Here is a 20,645-nt window from a genome sequence, read left to right as displayed (position 1 = left end):
CATACTACTTAAAATATATATCCCTCCTAAGCTACTATATATTTGTTTCCAAGATTTGTTATTCTTTTTGCCCATAATTAAAAATATGTTTAATCTTTAAATATTTCATTTAATACATCTAGTCAGCTAGTCCTTTAACTCTTATTCAAAACATTTTTATCCATTATAATTTTCTTAAATTCAATCACATTTAAATATCTAAAACATTTCCTTTATCTAAGCCATTTCAACTTTTTTATATTACTCATATCAAGAAATAGAATAAAAAAAAGGGGGGGAAAGCATACTATATTATTTAGGGGGTTCATCCCTCTTAGAATGACATATATATTCCAAATCTTTTCTATTTCTTTAACCATATTCAAACGAATGTTTCTTTTTTTACGTATTCTCTCTGATAGGTCCCATCATCTATTTTCTTGATTTCCACTTTAGTCTTTTTCCTTTGCCCAGTATCTTTCTTAATCAATGTATTTTGCTGAGTCGAAAGGTTTTTCCATATGTTCGTAAATGTTACTGTAGAAATAAAAAGTAAATCAGATTAAATGTCTTTGTACGGGCCTTCTGCCTTTCCATGTTTGTTGAAAATCTTTTTCTTTTTCTTTCTCTCGGCTTCTCTTATCATTTCCTTTCTCTCCAATATTCCTGACATCTCTACAGTCCATTTTATCTAATCTGTTTTCTTGTCCTCAGATTTATTTTGTAGTCTTCAGGGATAAGTTGTTTTTTCCAATTCTTGTGAATTTTTTTCCACTAGGATTAAATCATGTTTCCTTCTTTTGTTAAGTTCCATCTTTAAGTCTCTATTCTCAATTTTGTATCCATGTATCTGTTTTATTTGCTCCTTCTCTATTGTTGTTTTCTAGGAATTCTTTTGTTGTAGAGTTAACTTGGAAATAGATTGATTTATATTTTCAAAGTTATTTTGGATTTCTTTGTGGTTTAAAGTCAGTGTTGTTTGTATTAATTGCAGTATACTATATATCTCCTCCTGGCCAAGAATTTGAGTTTTCCTTTCCTTTCCTTTCCTTTCCTTTCCTTTCCTTTCCTTTCCTTTTCTTTTCTTTTCTTTTCTTTTCTTTTCTCTGGAAATAGCTTTAGAGTCCCAATTAAATAGATATTTGTAATCCAAATAGTTCAAAAAATTTTTTTTCTGAAATTTATAAATCTCTCTTTGGCTACAGCCCAGATTATTGTCTTTTTTTGTCATAGCTGTTCTTTGTTGTTAAAGTCTTCATCTACCACTAGGTGTCAGCATCTATTTGTTTTTTAATTTCAAAAATGAACAATTATCTTTAGAATGAGTCTTAACCATTCAACAATTTTAGATTTATCCAGATTTAAGTTTTAAAATTCAGGTTTTATATTTATTTCACTTCCATATATTTTGAACCTCCATAAAAAGATTAATTCACTGCTTCCGTTAGTATAAGGGTGGGGTGGAAATCCCCCTCCTTCCCTTTTGGAGGTATTTTGCTTCATGGAGATCTTTTCCAGGAAATTAAATATAGAATAGAAAAGAGAAGATCAAATTGCTCACCCAGTTTCAAGCACGCTGTTCACAATTGTGCTGGTTAGTACTTTTGGACTTCGGTTGCAAGCAGATTAGGCTGGTTGATGAAGTACGGCCAGCCTTTCTCCTGTCGGGTTAGAAGGCTTTCCCCAAGTCGAACGGAACAACCACCGCCATTCCAGAATCGCTGGGGCACCCTTCTTTCTTGGCCGCCTCTCCGGGGCAACTTAGACCCATTTAGGGTCCCCTGGCAGGGCAAAATTAGCCACATGGGTGCAGAGAATCCGTAAGCCCGCGACCGGTCACTACTGCGTAAAACCGGAAGTCCCACAACTGAGCCTAAAATTTCTGTTGCTAATCTAGACAGTTGTTAAGTGAGTTTTGCCCCATGTTACAATCTTTCTTGCCACAGTTGTTAAGTGAATCGCTTCCAGCTGTTAAGTTAGTAACAGGGCTGTTAAGTGAATCTGGCTTCCCCATTGCCTTAGCTTGTTAGAAGATCACAAAAGGTGATCACATGACCCCGGGACACAGCAACTGTCATAAATTTGAGTCAGTTGTCAAGTGTCTGAATTTTGACCAGATGACCATGGATATGCTGCAATGGTTGTAAGTGTGAAAAATGGTCATAAGTCACTTTTTTCTTATAACTTCTGACAGTCACTAAATGAACTGTTAAGTCGGGGACTACCTCTATTTGATTATATAAATCCTTTATCATGAAACCTGATTTTACAAATTTCCTTTCCCATACCCTTCAGTCCCTCAGCTGACAACAATATCCTAGTGACAGTCAAATAAAGGGTGAAAAAAAAAAGGTTGTCTCTCATGATTAAAAAGAGTCCAGCATGACACAGCCCTCTGCTGACATTGTATAATCCTTAGGAAAGTCCTATTTTTCAAAGGTAGAAGGTAAGAACCATCTTGCTTTAAATGGATTGATTAATGAGGACACTTTCACTTTTTGGGAACAAGATACTTGCAATAACTTTGAATATTTGTTTACTTGGCTAGGTTTAGATCATATCAGTTGTATGCATCAGGAAATGAAAAATCAAGAACTAGTGAGGCAGACAGTGCAAATCTGTGACTACTTGAGACAATCGCAAGAGGTAAGATGTGCCAGGGAGCTTTTTATGATCTGTATTTTTTATTAAATGCTTGTGCTGTTATTTTAGGCTGAGCTCTAGTGAGTACATTAAAGAAGTAGATACTTTTTTAAGCGCAGAAGTTGCTGGTGAAGAAATAGGTAATTAATCTCTACCTGATTCTGTAATAGCTTTGTTCCCTATGCCAGTGGTGGCGAACCTATGGCACGGGTGCCAGAGGCGGCACTCAGAGCCTTCTCTGTGGGCATGCGTGCCATCGCCCCAGTCCCAGGCCTTCAGCTGGGTTTTATAAAACCTTTTTGCTTTAGGCCTCCGCCGCCGTGTGCAAAAAAAAAAAAAAAGGTTCAATCAGTCAATTTCAACTTCTCGCGGAAAAAAAAAGGTCTTGCAAAGTTGGAATTGATTGATTGAACTTTTTAGTCCCACCCAGTCTGCTGTTACTATCGCAGCCATGCCCACCCAATGGGCCACACCCACCCAATGGGTTGCACCCAGCCAATGGGTCACACCCAGCCAATGGGCCACACCCACCCGGCACTCAATGATGCATAAATGGGTTTTGGATTGCAGTTTGGGCACTCAGTCTCTAAAAGGTTTGCCATCACTGCCCTATGCCATCTGTCTGGTAAATTTGCAAGATTTGTTTTTCTTGTCATGCACGTGTATACATAACCTGAACTAGACTGTTGTTTCTCTGTGTCATATAATATATGTAGATGTATGCATAATTCTGTATTTATTTATTTATTTATTTATTTTTGTCATATTTATGTAGTGTATATTAGAGGTGGTAACCCTTTGAGAGCTGTATGCAACGAAATTTCATTTTAATGTATGCCATTAGTGTACATTCAAAGTGACAATAAAGTTATTATTCTATTCTATTCTATTCTATTCTATTCTATTCTATTCTATTCTAATATTTTTAAAGATCAGTGATTAAAAAAACTCAACTTATCAAAACATAAAGTAAAGGATATACGAGGAGGATAATTTTAAAAGTTGAGGCTTTATATGATTGTGAGTTGTTAAGGAAATAGCATAAAGAAGTAATATAGATTGTGCAATCCTTCAAGGGGAACTTTTGGAACATAGAAAGCTCATACATAGCACATCTTTTCAATTTGTTAAAATAGCTACTTTTTCCCCGCAGGCTCATATCACTGTTTTGAAAATTACTTTCCATAGCTGTTCCCAGAAATACTTTCTGTAGTAGTTATGGAAAGTGGAAAAAGACATGTATATTATTATTATTATTATTATTATTATTATTATTATTATTATTATTGTTGTTGTTGTTGTTGTTGTTGTTGTTGTTATTATTATTAGTCAGCCAGATGTTCAGACTGCATTTGACATTTTTGTCTACCTATCGAGTCCTTACCAAGGACCTGGGATAGGCAGATGTGGATGTTTGAATTGATGGTATTACAGATATCATCACAGGATGGAAGCAGTTCCTAGTAAGGCCGCCTTTTGCAAGGAACTGCTTCAAATAATAATAATAATAATAATAATAATAATAATAATAATAGTAGTAGTAGTAATAATAGTAATAGTAATAGTAATAGTAATAATAATAGTCGTTATTATTGTTGTTGTTGTTGTTGTTGTTGTTGTTATTATTATTATTATTATTATTATTATTATTATTATTATTATTATTATTATTATTATTATTATTATAAAAATGTTTCATGCACATTCCAGAATGTTCTGATCAACTCTTTTGAAGAACACACACACTCCTGGTATAGTCTGCTGATGAAATAATTTTATATTAGCACTTTGAGACTTTCCTAAGCAGAATCCCTTTTACTTTCCTGATACCACTAAGTTTGCTAAGCTATCGTACTAGATCTAGAGAAATATTTTATGTTAATTAAATATTATAATAAAGCTGAGCTGCTAAATGGAAGATTATGTATGTTCGCCACCTCAAGTGCCTTTTAAAGTAATAAAGATATGATAAAAATCAAGCAAATAAACAAATAAAATTATGGAAAGCAAAATTTTGTTTTTTGGCCCATTGTATAAATCTGTAATGACTAAGTATTAATAACAAAGGTGTACCTTAACAATATTTTGAGATGAAAATTAGAAGTGTAGCTTTAATTATGGTATATATTCTTAAATGTTCTCTGCCTTTCAGCATTCTTAGTGAAGAACTATTAATGTTTGTGTGGGCATATTATATGAAGTGGTTGGTTGTGTTTTAATATGATCAAACAATCCAGCTATTATAGCTTGTGAGTCACAAATACAGTTTATTAGGAATGGTTTCAGTAAATTGTAGTTCAAAGAAGCCATGATTTTGTGTACTATGTATGCCTTGCCAGAAAAGAAGGTATATGGATATGGAAGTTACTAATCATGGACATAATTTTATTTAAAATGCCTATTCATAAAAATAATAGAAACAACAATCTGTTTTCAGGATTTAAATAACAGCATTGCTTGGACTAGGAAGAACAGAAAAAACAATCTGAGCCGAAGCCACTCGTAAGTATTCTTGTCTGTTTTATCGTAGATGGCTTTTTTTTTTATGGGGTTTGGCCTTATTATTCCTACTATCTGACATGCTTTTGAGATCTTTAATCATTTAGCTGATAACCTCATTGAGGTGTCACATTCTAAAAAGTTATCACAAAGGACAAATTAAGTATATTTATATGTGAATATAAATATGAATTCCATCTTCATGTGGTCCTGAAACTAGTGCCAAATTGCATAGAAATACTGTATGTCTGCATGAACGACTTACTATACATCAAGCAGATAAATGCTGGGTACAAATGATAGAATTTACAATTAAACAGAGTTTGTCTATCAGTGGTCATGAGAAATCAAGAAATGTAAGTTAGTGTGTGAATCCTGAATGAGCATAGACCTTATTGCAGTCAATGTATTATCATTTGTAAAATTAGAATGAATAAAATAAGTTTCCCAATGCAATTAACATTTTGTGTGTGTATCTTTGTGCGGGCATGCATGTGTGTTAATTCAGACAATGATAAAAACTCCAGTTTTTGTTTCAAATAGGTTGAGAAGTTTGGATGGAGATGGCAGTAAGTTTTTGGTTTTATTTGTAAATATGATAGTCAAATGCACATTTAGAACAAAGTTAGTCTAGAAAAGCCTCTTGATACTAACTCACCTTTTTAAAGACTTTCTTATACGGAAACTGAGTCTAACCTATAATCTTCCAGATATGTTTATAGAGACTGTTGAGATGTTTTGCTTAGTCTTACCATTTAAATGTCATATAATATATGGCAAATAGACAGACATTGAAAAAGAAAAAAAATTAAATTAGGCATTAATGGTTACTTATATATTTGAAGGCCTCCACAATAATCCAAAGATGTTGTAGACCTATAATGAGTGTTCAGATATTATATCAACAGTTACTGCAAATTGTGATTAATTTTAAACTATAATATCCATTTCTGGATTGCAAATCAAAAACTGTTTCAGAGTACTTCGACCATGTTATACCACTTTTATTTTATTTTGACTTCCACTTTTCACTACGTTTTAGTAAATGCTCCAAATTTTTGAATTGATACAGCAAAAGATATTCATTGGGGCACATCTAGATACTTTACCCTCAATGGATTTAACAAGGAAATATCACAATGTTCTTTTCCAAAATTGTCTCTTTATCTGTTCTAATATTGAAATTGATATGGTTATACCTATACTTCTTTCTTGCCCAATCTAACATCCTTGGAAAGCAGAATTAATAATACTACTAATTGCAATAGAGTTGATTTGGAGCCAACAGAATACAGTGCATTGTTTAATTAAGTGATTGCTGTAGTGAAGCTTCCAGGAAAATAGCAAACTTTTAATACTTGTAGCTACTGCTGTCAGTAACCACTAGACTTAAATTAAAATTTATCTGTTATAAAAGTTATATTCATCATCTTTAGTTATTTTATTCAGTTACCATCCTTTTTTTCCTTTTTCCTTATATTGATTCATAATTTAATTTTGAACTGTATCTGGATAATTAGTTCCAGTATGTTATTTTAAACTACTGGCCTTTGACCATAAAAAACAGATCTATCTTTATAAAACTTACAATAAATATTCAAATTCAGAGAAACAAAGTGTCTTTCAGTTGAATAAATTTTCAATTGAGTTGAAAGGCATCTTATTCTGATATATATTTGGCTGTTATTTTAATTTTATTGGTACCTATGACGCTGATTGTTGGCTTTTTAAAGTACCGGTATTTTAATTGTGTATAAATACAATTAAGATAATATTTTAAAAAATGCTTTAGCCCTTTTGTAGTCTGCCCAAAAACTGCTAGGAATAGAGCAAGATATAGGTATTGTTAAATAAACAAATAATATTCTGATCCCTAGTATAATTATATGCTTTTTGACTGATAATTTAATAAAAAGAATTTTAATTAGCTCAAAGAAGGGCTTTACAGGAAGTTAAAAATGGATTCCCTTTCACTGCCAATCACTTTATGACAGTCTTGACTGCACAGTGCTCACAGCAGTGTACTTTCTTTCCATATTTAACATTAATGTTTTCAAAATATTTCAGATATCTCACACTCCTTAAAATCCCCTCAAGATTTGCACCATCATTACTCAGGTACGTAGTGAGTATTTAAGTGAGTATGCTGAGTATATTAATTCTTTCCTTCTATCATTTTCTAATTATCTGACTTTGAAGTAGCTCATTATCAAGTGCCGTACATTAAAATAATTCCTAAGAGAGTATCATGGGGAGATTAAGATAATTTATTATGTTAGCACTGCTTTCTGCGTGCCAAGTAGTTGTTGGTAAAATAAATTGGTTACTGGAAAAGATAATAACAGATCTATAATCAAAAGCCATAGAAAGAAAATTTGTTTTGTAATATGATTTCTTTTATAAATATAATTTCTATTATGTTTAGGAAATATAATAAGAGGGTGTAGAGATTGAGGATCAGCTAGTTCAGTTTCTGATCAAATGTACCTGCTTTTAGTATCAATCCCTAGTGAATTCATATCCTAAAATGATTTCACGCTGCATCAGAAGCAATGAACACAATTTGAACTTGCCAAGATTACATATTCAAAGCTAGATGTTACATATTCTCTACTAGATGAAATTTGTGATACCTACCAGCAGATGTCCTTACTGTCACACATTTAAGAATATATGTATATCACAGTCTTTGCAAATACTGTTCCTGATGAGATTGCTAAATGAAGTATTTGTAATATGTAATAATTGTATGAGAGTTAGAGGTAGTATATTATTATTGCAGTAAGTATGAAAGCTGTTATATCAGAAGCACATATCAGCATATACCAATGCTGTGGTCAGTTTAGTATATATTAAAAATTCAGCCGTGATGGATTTTCATGAAACTTAAACAAAATCTATTCAAACTTTACACATTAATTTTTTAAATTAATTTTTATTGAATCATATTTTTTTGCAAAGTTAAAAACCATAAAGGAAACTAAAGACAACAATGAAAAATAGTAAATGGTGAAAAAAAAATAGAAAAAGAAATAGAAAAAAGAAAAAAGAAAAGAAGAAATACATAAATGGCTTTCGATCTCCTTGATAACGGTTTTAAATACATTTGTATTTTGCCCTCTTTACCTAGTGCTATATCATAATTTCCTTCTTTCTATAAGCTACTCTTTCTAATCTTTAAAGCCATAAATCATAAGTTCATTTTTCTCTTTTTTCAACAAAAAGTCCCTAAGGACTGTCCAGTCATTGATAAATGTACTTGTTGATCTTTCACTAATCAAGTGATCTTGCCATCCCTGTTAGTTCTGTCATTTTTACCAACCATTCCTTCTTTGTGATGTTTCAGTGTCTTTCCATTTTTGTGCATATAGTCATCTTGCAGTAGTAATCATGCACAAAAAGAACCGAACAGGGAAGACATTACAATTGTGATTGTTGGGGAGAATTTTTATAACAAAAATATTTTGCCAAGGATAATGTTTTTGTTTCAAATAATACCTATTCTGACAATGGCAGAAAGATATATCAAAGTGTATATGACAAGGAAAAAAAACCCCAAGTGTTAAATATATTTTCTGGTAAATGATTCCAGAAAAATTGTCTAGAATGTATAAGATAGTTCAGATTTATGTTGGAAATGTGAAGGGTCATTTTGTAACTACTAAAGTTTATAAAAATGCTCAGAGAAATTGATTTATATCCAGCAATAAATACATCCCATATTATTGTCTGCCTTGCTATACGAGAAGAAATATAGAAAGGGATACCTTGAGTTCAGACAAAGTTTCAGTAATTTGGCAAAGATCAAGGGATACATAGCTTCAAATCTTAATAACTGTTGTCAGTATTAGATCAATTGTGTGGGTTGAAATGATATCAAATATTGCCCATTTTATTTAAATCAGAAGAATACATTCAATGAGTGGCCCTTGACGGCTGAATAAATGATTTCAATTGTTTTTTTTTAAAGGTCTTCCAGTGCTATAATGCTCATTTAAGTTCCTTTCCAACTCTAACTGAGTCTTGGTCCAGCATATTTATGTTGCCCATTCAAGCCAGTGGCCCAGTGTGAGAAAACTAAAAATGCCGAAATAACTCTTAAGATAATGTTATAACTAATTAGTTTTACTTCCATGAATGAAAATAAAACATTGCTCTGATCACTTCAAAAGTTGTACTGTATTTTATGTCTCCCACTCAAAGGCCTTATGTAGGAGTAGGAGCTCTTTTTCACTTTTCTTTTTTTAAAAGGATGGGGAAATCATTTCAAATCATATGAATAACTTGCTATTTTGCAGCTGTTGAAAGAAACAATTTAATGAGGCTGGCTCAAACAATCCCTTTCACACCAGTGCAGTTTTTTGGTGAGTACCATGCTGATGTATGAAAAATGTTTCACTCATTAGGAAAATTCATAATAATTTAGACTTCAAATGTACAATCATGCTATTGTCTGGTTATTTTTATTAACTCAAGTCATGATGCATCTCTCTCTCTCTCCCCCTCTCTCTCTCCCCCTTTCATCTGTATCTCTATCCATATCTCTACCTTTTATATTATTTTGTATAATATCAAGAAATAATTGGAAAACATTGTTATTAAAAATCCTTGCATTTTTCATCTATTGTTAATCTCATTGTGTTTTTCACAATATCTCCCATTTATTTATTTATTTATTATTTGTTCAATTTATTTAGCTGGAGAAGAAGTAACGATTTATAGATTGGAAGAAAGTTCACCTTCGAACCTTGATAAAAGCATGTCCTCTTGGTCACAGCACGGCATGGCTGCCATGATTCAAGTTTTATCTCAGGAGGAAATGGATGGAGGTCTGAGGAGAGCTATGAAAGCTGTCTGTACCTGGTCTGAAAATAACGTGCTCAAGTTAGGTGAGGTTTTCATTGTAAAATCTTTCCTTCCTGAAGTTGTTCGGACTTGGCAGAAGATCTTCCATGAAAGCACTGTCCTCCATCTGTGTCTCAGAGTGAGTATAATCTGATCAGCACTACAGAACGAACCCTCACTGTGGTTCACCGTGTTTAAAATGGTGGTTCACCAAGAGGTCTGTCAAATCCCACTTGTCACCTAAGTCCCAACTCTGTGAACAGCTATCTCGTGTGAACGCCATCACTGCCTCAGCCCTGCCTCACCACGTGCCCTAAAAGTAGGTCTATTCATGAGAATGGCTAAAATGGATTCATCGTAGCACACAGATGGTAATACCAGTAAATACTAGTATTACAAATATTGCACTGTACTAGTACCAACCTAGAAATTTCCTGATAGTTAGAACAATTAATCAGTGGAACAGCTTGCCTTTTAGAAGTTGTGGGTGCTCCATCACTGGAGGTTTTTAAGAAGAGACTGGATGGCCATTTTTCTGGAATGATATATGGCCTCCTGTGAGCAGGAGTTGAACTAAAGACCTCCAAGGCCCCTTCCAACTCTGACATTGTATTATTCTGTAGTAGGGAACACAAAGCTGTTAATATCCTTGTAGTAGAAACTGGAAAGATCAGACAAAGTGTACTTCTTATTTGTCAGGGAAATACAGGTACATGTGAACAGCTCACTCGTATCTTGTAAATTAGTTTGTGATTTTGTTTTCTAAGAAGACTAAATTTTCCTCTTGTCCTTTGAATGACACTTATGAGTGATTTTAAGTTTTCCCCACTCAAGTCAATTAGTAGTTTTTGATATGATCTCTGGAATTTCAGAATTCAGTTCTTACTTCATCTCTGGGCAGACTTAGCCAAATCACATTGTTTCATTACAATCTTAAAAAGTACTTAAAATGTGGATTGAAATAGTACTAATTTGTTAAAATGTTATTTTAAACATTACTGAAATAATATACTTAGGGTTTTTTTTGTTATTATTCTTAGGAAATACAACAGCAAAGGGCAGCTCAGAAATTGATATATACCTTCAATCAAATGAAGCCCCATAGCATTCCATATACTCCAAGGTATGAAGAATGTGTTTCTAGAAATAAAAGTATAAAAGACTAAACCTATTCATTTTATATATTATGGGCTGGTTTAATTAATAATATCTGTCAATAGACAGGCAGATACAATCCTGTGCTAGAATTCCAACAATTATTAGAGGAACAGAAAACTATTTATTCACATGTTTTACATATTATTATAGTCTATATTCCATCGAAATGGAAGCAGTGCAGATTTTATTTTCTTGGGTTCCAAGGTCACTGTAGATAATGGCTGCAGCCATGAAATTAAAAGATGCTTGCTCCTTGGGAGGAAAGCTATGACATAACTATAAAACCATAGCCATGAGAGTTGGACCATAAGGAACACTGAATGCTTTCAAATTATGGCGCTGGAGAAGACTCTTGAGTATCCCTTGGACTGCAAGGAGATCAAATCAATCAATTCTAATGGAAACCAAACCTGATTGTTCTTTGGGAGAACAGAAAATGAAACTGAAGCTCAAATACTTTGGTCACCTAATGAGAAGTTAAGACTCATTGGAAAAGACCCAGATGTTGGGAAAAACTGAAGACAGAAGGAGAAGGGGACAGCAGAGGATGAGATGGTTAGATAGTGTCATCAACACAATGAACATGAAGTTGGACAGACTCCAGGAAACAGTGAAGGAGAGAGTGTGCTATGATCCATCAGGTCACAAAGAGTTAGACATGACTTAGTGCCTGAACAACAACAATATTCCATGATTTCCCCCCCTTCCATCTCTTTAAATAGTGACACCAAAACCTGACATTACAAACAAACAAGATACTGCTTTTCAGGATCCTGATAAATCCTAAAGGGATGATCCACCATATTAGATATTTATTCAGGGAAGACAGTTAATTTGAGGCTTATTTCAACTCTCTCTCTCTCTCCCTCCCTCCCTCCCTCCCTTCCCCCCCCTCTCTCTCTTATCTTATTGAGAGCGGGCAACTAAATTTCATTTTTGATGTGTGCCATTGTGCCCACAGTATAAAAATGACAATAAAGGTTGCACCTTATCTTATCTTATCTTATCTTATCTTATCTTATCTTATCTTATCTTATCTTATCTTATCTTATCTTATATCTTGTTCCTTTTGTTCAGTTCAGTGCTGACAAAATTGCTAAAGTCAGATAGCAATATAGCAGGATAAAATCCTTTTAAAGTGTATACATTATTATTTTTCCTACTTCAAGCTTCTCCATTCATCTGTATTCATTTAATGAGCAGCATCAAAACTTCATTCTAAATATTTAAAATGAAGATTTATTTGATTTACAAGATAATAAGTAATACATGCTTTTAATTCCACAAACAGTGGTTTCATTTGCGTATCCAGCTTCAGAAATAACAGAAAACATTACATTGAATTAGTAGGAAGTATCAGAAAACTGCTGATTATTGCAAAAAAGGGGGGATATGTTAATAATTTTGTGAGAATCAATCATTTCTTACATGTATATCAGGAAATCACCAGTGAATCTTCTAGGCTGCTATTATTATACTTTTATTCTGTTGTTAAACTACTGGTGGTGATTTGTCCTCTGCAATTTGTTTGCCACAATTATGATAATAGATTTCCTCAAGAGGGTGCCCAATTTTTCCCTCAAGCTTGGAGATTTTATGAAGCCCAGTCTGAAAATTAGGGCCTCATCACTCTTATTAATTATCTCAGGACACCTTTTTGGCTATAGTCCTGTACTTACTTATTTGGGAATAAATGCCATTTAATTCAATTAGGTTTATTTCTGCATAGACATGGATAGAATAACCTTACATTTTAACAGATACTTTGCACATACTTATGTTTTTGAATGTTGTTAAAGATTATGATGTTGATGAAAATTGTACATGAGATTAGTACCTTTTATTTATCAAAAGCAGGGTGAAGAGCACCTCCTGAAAAGATACTATCCTTTCTTTTCAGATTCCTTGAAGTGTTTTTAATTTATTGCCATTCAGCCAATCAGTGGCTGACAATAGAAAAATACATGACAGGAGAATTCCGCAAGTACAATAACAACAATGGAGATGAAATCACCCCTAGCAATTTGCTGGAAGAAGTTATGCTGGCTTTTTCTCACTGGAGTTATGAATATACCCGAGGAGAACTTCTTGTGTTAGATTTGCAAGGTGAGTAAAAAAGACTGAACCATGAAAATCAGGAAAAATCAAAGCTAGAAAAAATGGCTTAGGACACTTGAATGGCTAATGCACCTATTTGGGTGTCAGCATTTGTGAACCGTAGTATAGCTTATCAGATACAAGAAAAATTCTATGCATACAGTCCATGATATACATATGCATATGCATGGACACACACACAGACAGACAGACCCCGCCCCTCACACGTCTATTGTTAGTGGTTGATTGATTAACAGTGACTTCTAGGCCTGTGCATAGTGCATCTACAGAAGATTGTGCAAGCACGCCACAGGCTCCGCCCTTTGTTTGTTATGTGAACAACATTGATATTGCATTTCTGCTTTCATCATTGTACCTTCTTTCCTACCATCCATGCAAATGCCATGGGGGCCTGTGTGAATCAGTGTTCTGAAGGACCTGGCAGATGTTATCTCAGAACCATTGCACCATATCTTTCATAAATCCTGGAGCACCGGAGAAGTACCTGAGGATTGGAAAAGGGCTGATGTGGTCCCCATTTTCAAGAAAGGAAAAAACGGACCCAGGAAACTACAGACCAATCAATTTAACATCAATACCTGGGAAGATCCTAGAAAAGATAATAAAAAAACAGATCTGTGAACAACTAGAAGCAAACAAAGTCATAACTAGTAGCCAGCATGGGTTTGTTAAAAACAGATCATGCCAAACCAATCTTATTTCATTCTTCGATAAAGTGACTAAACTAGTAGATCAGCAAAACGCAGTGGACGTAGTATACTTAGATTTCAGTGCAGCATTTGACAAAGTGGACCACAACCTACTTCTTGGTAAGCTAGGAAAAGGTGGAATAGACAACATCACCACCAGATGGATCTGTAGCTGGCTGGCAAACCATACTCAACAAGTAGTCCTCAATGGCACCATATCCACATGGAGAGAAGTTAGCAGTGGGGTACCACAAGTTCCGTCTTAGGCCCAGTACTCTTCAATATCTTCATAAATGATTTAGATGAGGGAATTGAAGGGCAACTCATCAAATTAGCAGATGATACCAAACTGACAGGAGTAGCCAACACCCCAGAAGACAAACTCAGCATCCAAAAAGATCTTGACAAACTTGAACAATGGACCCTATCGAACAAAATGAGTTTCAATGTTGAGAAAAGCAAAGTCTTACATTTAGGCAGGAAAAATCAAAGGTACAAATACTGATTGGGTGAGACCTGGCTTAAAAACAGTAACAGTGAGAGGGACCTTGGAGTCCTAGTGGACGATCACTTGACTATAAGTCAGAAGTGTGCAACAGCAACCAAAAAAGCTAATACAATCCTTGGTTGTATAAACGGAGGCATAGAATCAAGATCACACAAAGTATTATTACCGCTTTATAAAACCCTAGTAAGACCAAGACACCTGGAATACTGCAGCCAATTTTGGTCATCATATCACAAAAAAGATGTTGAGAGTTTGAAAAAAATTCAGAGAAGAGCAACAAAGATGATCAACTAAAACATATGAAGAATGGCTATGAAACTTGGGTTTGGCTAGTCTAAAGAAAAGAAGAAATAGGGGAGACATGATAGCACTATTCCAGTATCTGAGGGGCTGCCACAAGGCAGAGGGGGGCAGGTTGTTCACCAAAGCACAGAGGGAAGGATGAGAAACAATGATTGGAAACTGACCAAAGAGAGAAGCAACCTGGAATTAAGGAGAAACTTACTGACAGTGAGGACAATCAACCAGTGGAACAGCTTACCCCCAGAAATCGTGGGCACTCCATCATTGGATATTTTTAAGAAGAGACTAGATATTCACCTGTCTGAGACAGTAAAGGTTCTCCTGCTTGAGCAGGAGGCTGGACTAGAAGACCTCCAAGGTCCCTTCTAGGTCTATTTTATTCTATTCATATTGAATATTTGAGATTTAGAATAAGTATGACTTGTTTTAAGGCTAGGTTTAGAGATTTGAGGACAAATCCATTTGATCTGAGCTGTTTCTTTAAATTATAATGGGAAAGTCTCAATACTTTTTTTTTAAAATATTCCCCCTGCTGCTCTTTTAAGGTTGAGATCACATAACTGAGACTCAGTAGGCAGCTGCACTTGTCTGCATTTGTTTTAGCTCAAAGCAAAGTAGGATTAGGCCTGATTAATACTTAGATGTGGGCTAGTCTGGAAGTTGCAAAACCTTTTTCTTCCCAGAAAAGGGCCATCACAAACCACTTCCCTGCAGATGCCAAGCAAATGGATCAGAAATGCCTCAAGAGTGAGTCCCCAAATATTGCCTAATTATTGTCAAAAGTGCACCTTTATCTTAAAAAGTATGAGGAAAGGAGAGCCCCCCCCCTTTTTTTAGGAAGGAAGAAAGTTGGTATCGTTGAATTAAAGCTCGAAGACCATATTGAAAGTAAATAAATAAATAAATAAATTAAAAAACCTACAAAATCTACACGTAATTTTTCAGTTGCTTTCCTGGAGTGCTGGGCTTGGCATCACATTGCATCGCACTTGTATCGGAAGCACCAACGGTGTTTCCAAATTGAAAGGATTACCTGGTGACATCACCATTGCCTGGGGGACACCTGGTTGGGGTCTCCTTTCATGTCCCTGTTATTGTGTTCACCAAAATGGTAACTATTTATTTACTTGCATTTGCATTCTTTTGAACTGATAGATGGACAGGAGCTGGAGCAAATGATAGGAGCTCACCCCATCACACAGCAGCACTCGGATCTCATACGCGGGTTTGTCTACCCATGTGAAACACCATGCTCCCCGATTTGGCATAATACTAAGTAATAATTACTGAATTGCCCTTAACGGGCAGGGAAATGTTGCTGGTTCTGATCACTGGTTTTTAGGGGTTCCATTAAACCTGGCATAACTGGTTGGAAACCTTGATCCCCTAAGCACTGCCTTCTTGCTGGCTTTGGTGAGGTGAGGTGAGTGCCGGGATGGGTTGGGTTGACAAGCACACCAACAAAGCTTGACCTCTTGCTGATATGGGGAAAAATGATGACACAGAGATCGTTTGGCACAGCAGTCATAGCCTTGCCACATCTGCATTCTTGAAGTAGTGAGATTTGGAGTACTTGTGTTAACCTGGCAAGTTCATGCTATAGTATATGTATTAATCTTTTGAGTACCGCTGGTTGCTTGGTATAGAGCACATTTCAAAAATGTACAGGTTACATGCATCCATATTTTTGCTTTCATGCTACCTTTCTTTAATGGAATTGTAAAGTTGTGTGCTTCTAGCGGCTCCTATTATTCTGGCTGCTTTTAAGTCTTTCTTGTCTATATTATTTTTGATATATTACTGTATTAGAACTTGCATATGTATTTCTGCACTTATCTGGATCTGGAGATTAACAGGAAGCACTAGATATTGATTATCTCCGCTTAATTTCTGAGTGTATATTTGTGTAGTTATTCAAGAACAAGGTTGCCTATCTTGCAGACGCCTCTAAAATTAGCTGATAATTAATTCTATTTCTACATGAAGTTGGACTGTCAAAATATATAATTCACAGTGAGCAAGGAGAATAATAAATTTGGCAGGAGGGGGCTGCTATTGTAGGAGTGAATGTTCCCAATGTGGAGCCAGAGCAACTATGGAAACTATGAGTTGTTATAGATTCTGATCCATATGTTGGCATTGTTAACAGAATAGAGAATTTAAAAAATAAGAAACAATATTAAGTATCTAAATCTATCAGTTATACACAATATAATAGGATCAGAGATTTCTGTTCCGTGTTCTGTATACATAATAATGCAGTTTGAGATTTACATCACTTAAAAAAAAAACCACTGTTTTAAAGGAGGTTAACTTATGCCAAAGGAAAGCATCAACCTTTAGTGCTTCATGAATGCTATGAGATCCCACAGAGATCAACAAGGAAGCATCCTTGAGGACTAGTTTGCCTTCTGATAAATGGGACTGGCCATTTTGTAACTAGGAAAATCTTCCATGGAATCTTTCACAATTCCAGATTGGCCTATAAAAGTTATCCAACTCTGACATAAATAAATGAAAACATTAATATGCTCAATGTAAGCTGTTATTTCAGGACAGCAAAACAAGCTTATGCAGTAAATTAAATATAATATCCAAATTTCAGTATTGATCTAGATATTCTAGAGCATATGAAGGTTTCAGAGCTGGAATATGTCTATGCTGTTGATCTGTTTTATCCAAAGTTGCGACGTTTCCTTGCACAGCAAGGAAGTAGTTTTAGTTCTCTCTGACTTTGCAACATGTATTCTATTTATACAGTATATAGTTCCAGCAACATGCATTTGGATCCACAAAATATTTTGTCTTTATGACGTTTGCTTTACATTTAAATGAAAAACGTCTTAAAAATGGTTGCATGTGCAACATTTCTTTGTTGTAGTCTAATGCAATTTATAATTTTAACATTGCTTTTTCATTTTTACTCTGTAAACCAAAAGATTAGATAACTATATCATAATTGCACAGGTTATAATTTCACAAATGGTTTTTAGGAAGACAATTACCTTCTGATAACCATTATAAATTTGAATTCTTCAGGTGTTGGAGAAAACCTCACAGATCCATCTGTTATTAAACCTGAAGACAAACAGTATGTATCTCATGTAAATTTATCATATAAAATGTGACATATATTCTATGATTCAATTAATCTCCAATATTAACTGTAATGCACATATGCATATTTTTACACATTGCTGACAGTGTTGTTCTTTTTGGTTAACAACACAATTTTGTATTTGTATCTTTTTAAGTGGCCGATTAAGAATAATGTAATGCATTCACAAAAACGTAACAGAAGAAAACTTAATATAAGCTATAAATGCAGATATTTATGAAAAACCTGGCAATAGAAGAGATAAATATTTGACTTATTTGAGTGATTATTTTTGGTTTCCAAGTTCATTTCAGGTACAACAGATAGTGCTGAAGTTAATACATTGCATCTTGTGGGTTAAATACACCCTTTAAATCCTAGGAATGTACAAGAAATGGCCTACAGTTAATGAAATGTTATCTAACCACAATATCTTATAAGTAATGCTCAACTGTGATCAACTTCCTAATCCAAAATGGGAGGTCGATGAAACGTTTCACCATAGACACAGTTTGATCTAACACCGATACCCAAATCTTGTAATTAAAAATTATTGACGATGTAGGAGATCCAATTATCTTCGAGTGTGTTACTTCGTGAAGAATAAGGTAAGGAGGACGTGAGTAGGAGGTTAGACAAATCCGTCCAGCCCCCAAAACGTGGCATACAATTAAGCATATTTGTGATATGCAGGTGGAAAAGGTATGTACAGATACTATGGCATTAATTATTCCTTTGTTATTTTCAAACTCTAGAGGGATGGCCTTTGGACCGGCAAATCTTGGAGAAGAAGCCTTCAAAAACTTCATTTCAAAGCATTGCTGCAATTCTTGTTGCAGGAAACTCAAACTTTCTGGTATGGAGTAGTAAGGCTTTGCCTGTTTTCAAACAAATCTGAGCTTAGAGCTAATCCCTGAATCTAGGACTGAGCTCTTTGCATTGACATTGGTAACAAAGTACTCCAAGAAGGAATCGTACAAATTTACATTTTCCATTAATATTTTGAGGGTCCACACAATAGAAAAAAGAAATACTAAGCCTTATTTATTGGTTTTGTATTTCACATCTGGGTGTGGCAAACTCTTTAAATATCAGGTGCATTTTTTTAAAAGCCAAAAGTCTCACTTGGCTTTTCATATATATATATTACATTGCATTCCCTAGTATCACATTAAAATTGGCCAATTTTGTGGAAGGCCCCAATGTCAAATTAATCACCCAATCATGTCCTTTTTCTAAATAGGATATAAGATTAGTTTTTAGTAGGATGACTAAAGCAGTATATTTAAAGGTTAAATAAGCAGCCTTTCATTTCTTTTTTACAATCTAATACATTATAGGAAGGAAGTAATAATAAAAGTATTTATTTTTGTCCTGTATAATTAGTATATTATACGAAGATGCCCTGCTTAGTTGAAGATATGTCTCTTCAGTTACTAATATTAATACATATTACCAAAATCCATTTGGAGATGCTCTTTTGGAGATCTATCTACTTAGATTTTGGACCCTGCAGCAAACTTCAGAATGATAACATTGGTCTTAAAAGATAAGTTTCTTATGACCAGGATTGCTGCTGTTAAGGTGATAATGTTCTGAATTACAAACTGGAAATCTCTGTAGTGTAGCATCTGATTTACTCCTAGATTTTGTCTCTGGGCAAATGGTGGAATATCCTTCCCAGTTCATATTAGAGGACTTCACTCTTCATGTCCTGTAGGTGGGATCAGAGATTCATGACTTCTAGGGTGTGAATCGGGCTTGTTCCAGATAATCTCTGCCTCGTGCACATGACAACATAGGTTAGATCTTGTTTTCCCCCAAAAGACAACTTTGGGTACTGTGACCTGGATATACAACACCTTATACTTTAGTGCAGTGGAGGGATTCAGCCGGTTCGCACCACTTCGGCAGAACCGGTAGCTAGTTTTTTGTTGCCCAGGCCCAGAATGGACTTCTGGAAGCGGCATCCACACAGAGAACCGTTGTTCACATATTTGAATCCCACCACTGTTTTAGTCCCTTGCTGTGGCCTCATACCTCTTAGTTTAGATGGGATTGATTGCCACCCAGCACTTTCCTGAAGAAGATCACAGTAACTGATGGATCTGGAGGGAATTTGAAAGGTGCTTGAGGAGTTTTCCGATATCTGGTGGGCAGTCCTTTTGATTTAGATAATGAACTTCTGGTAACAGGAAGTGGCATGGAAGCTTGATGCTCTCAAGTGGATTTTTTCCCCTATGGGTTAATCTTAAGGAGCTCTGAGGAGCACTGGAGATGAAGCAGCAGACATTATCATTATTAGTAGTAATACTAGTAGTGGATATTTCAATGTTGCATATTGCTTATATGTTTGCTATGGTTGGAATCCTTGGAGGTAACAGCAGCATGCAAATGTAATAAAGATGTATTCTCTAAGATAAAGATTTGTATTCTGTTTTCTTTTCATAGATTTGAAAAGAAATGATTATGCATCTGGGAGGGTCAATCCAGCTTTTGAAATTGAAAATGAAGTACCAATGAAAGCAGGAGATGAGACTGCAAACAATAGGAACAATGAACCACCAGAATACTATACTCGGCTGTGAAGCAGGAGGACTTTTATTTTTCCTGAAGGGTCAAATCCTAGGAGCTCCACTACCTCCATTGTCTGTACTTTTTTAGAATAAAGAAATAGAAACTATTAATGTGAAAGTGTGTGCAAATGAATTCCTTCTAAAACAAGGACTTTCCTTTGTTTTTAATGGATATATTCGCCGAGGTCACTGGAGTAATTGAGACAGTGCCAGTGCTTCAATTTATGAAT

The 20,645-nt window shown here is 34.8% G+C and overlaps 1 protein-coding gene across 1 annotated transcript in view; it reads left to right on the top strand.

The window, feature by feature from the left end:
* The window catches only part of TRPM6 (transient receptor potential cation channel subfamily M member 6), a 71,994-nt gene extending 51,567 nt beyond the window's left edge, over positions 1 to 20,427 (top strand). The window contains exons 29-40 of the mRNA XM_015814473.1: positions 2,528 to 2,625; positions 2,692 to 2,702; positions 4,775 to 4,825; positions 5,665 to 5,690; positions 7,189 to 7,239; positions 9,420 to 9,485; positions 9,819 to 10,105; positions 11,007 to 11,089; positions 13,025 to 13,230; positions 17,782 to 17,834; positions 18,590 to 18,695; positions 20,291 to 20,427. Coding sequence (XP_015669959.1) covers positions 2,528 to 2,625; positions 2,692 to 2,702; positions 4,775 to 4,825; positions 5,665 to 5,690; positions 7,189 to 7,239; positions 9,420 to 9,485; positions 9,819 to 10,105; positions 11,007 to 11,089; positions 13,025 to 13,230; positions 17,782 to 17,834; positions 18,590 to 18,695; positions 20,291 to 20,427 — 1,175 coding nt within the window. The remainder of the gene's footprint in view (positions 1 to 2,527; positions 2,626 to 2,691; positions 2,703 to 4,774; positions 4,826 to 5,664; positions 5,691 to 7,188; positions 7,240 to 9,419; positions 9,486 to 9,818; positions 10,106 to 11,006; positions 11,090 to 13,024; positions 13,231 to 17,781; positions 17,835 to 18,589; positions 18,696 to 20,290) is intronic.
* The last annotated feature ends 218 nt before the right edge of the window (positions 20,428 to 20,645 follow it).

This window comes from Protobothrops mucrosquamatus, unplaced genomic scaffold (genome assembly GCF_001527695.2).
Source record: "Protobothrops mucrosquamatus isolate PMUCROS unplaced genomic scaffold, P.Mucros_1.0 scaffold254, whole genome shotgun sequence".
Classification (NCBI taxonomy): Eukaryota; Metazoa; Chordata; class Lepidosauria; order Squamata; family Viperidae; genus Protobothrops; species Protobothrops mucrosquamatus.
The sequence above is the reverse complement of the archived record's forward strand: the minus strand, read 5'-3'. Positions and strand labels throughout refer to the sequence as shown.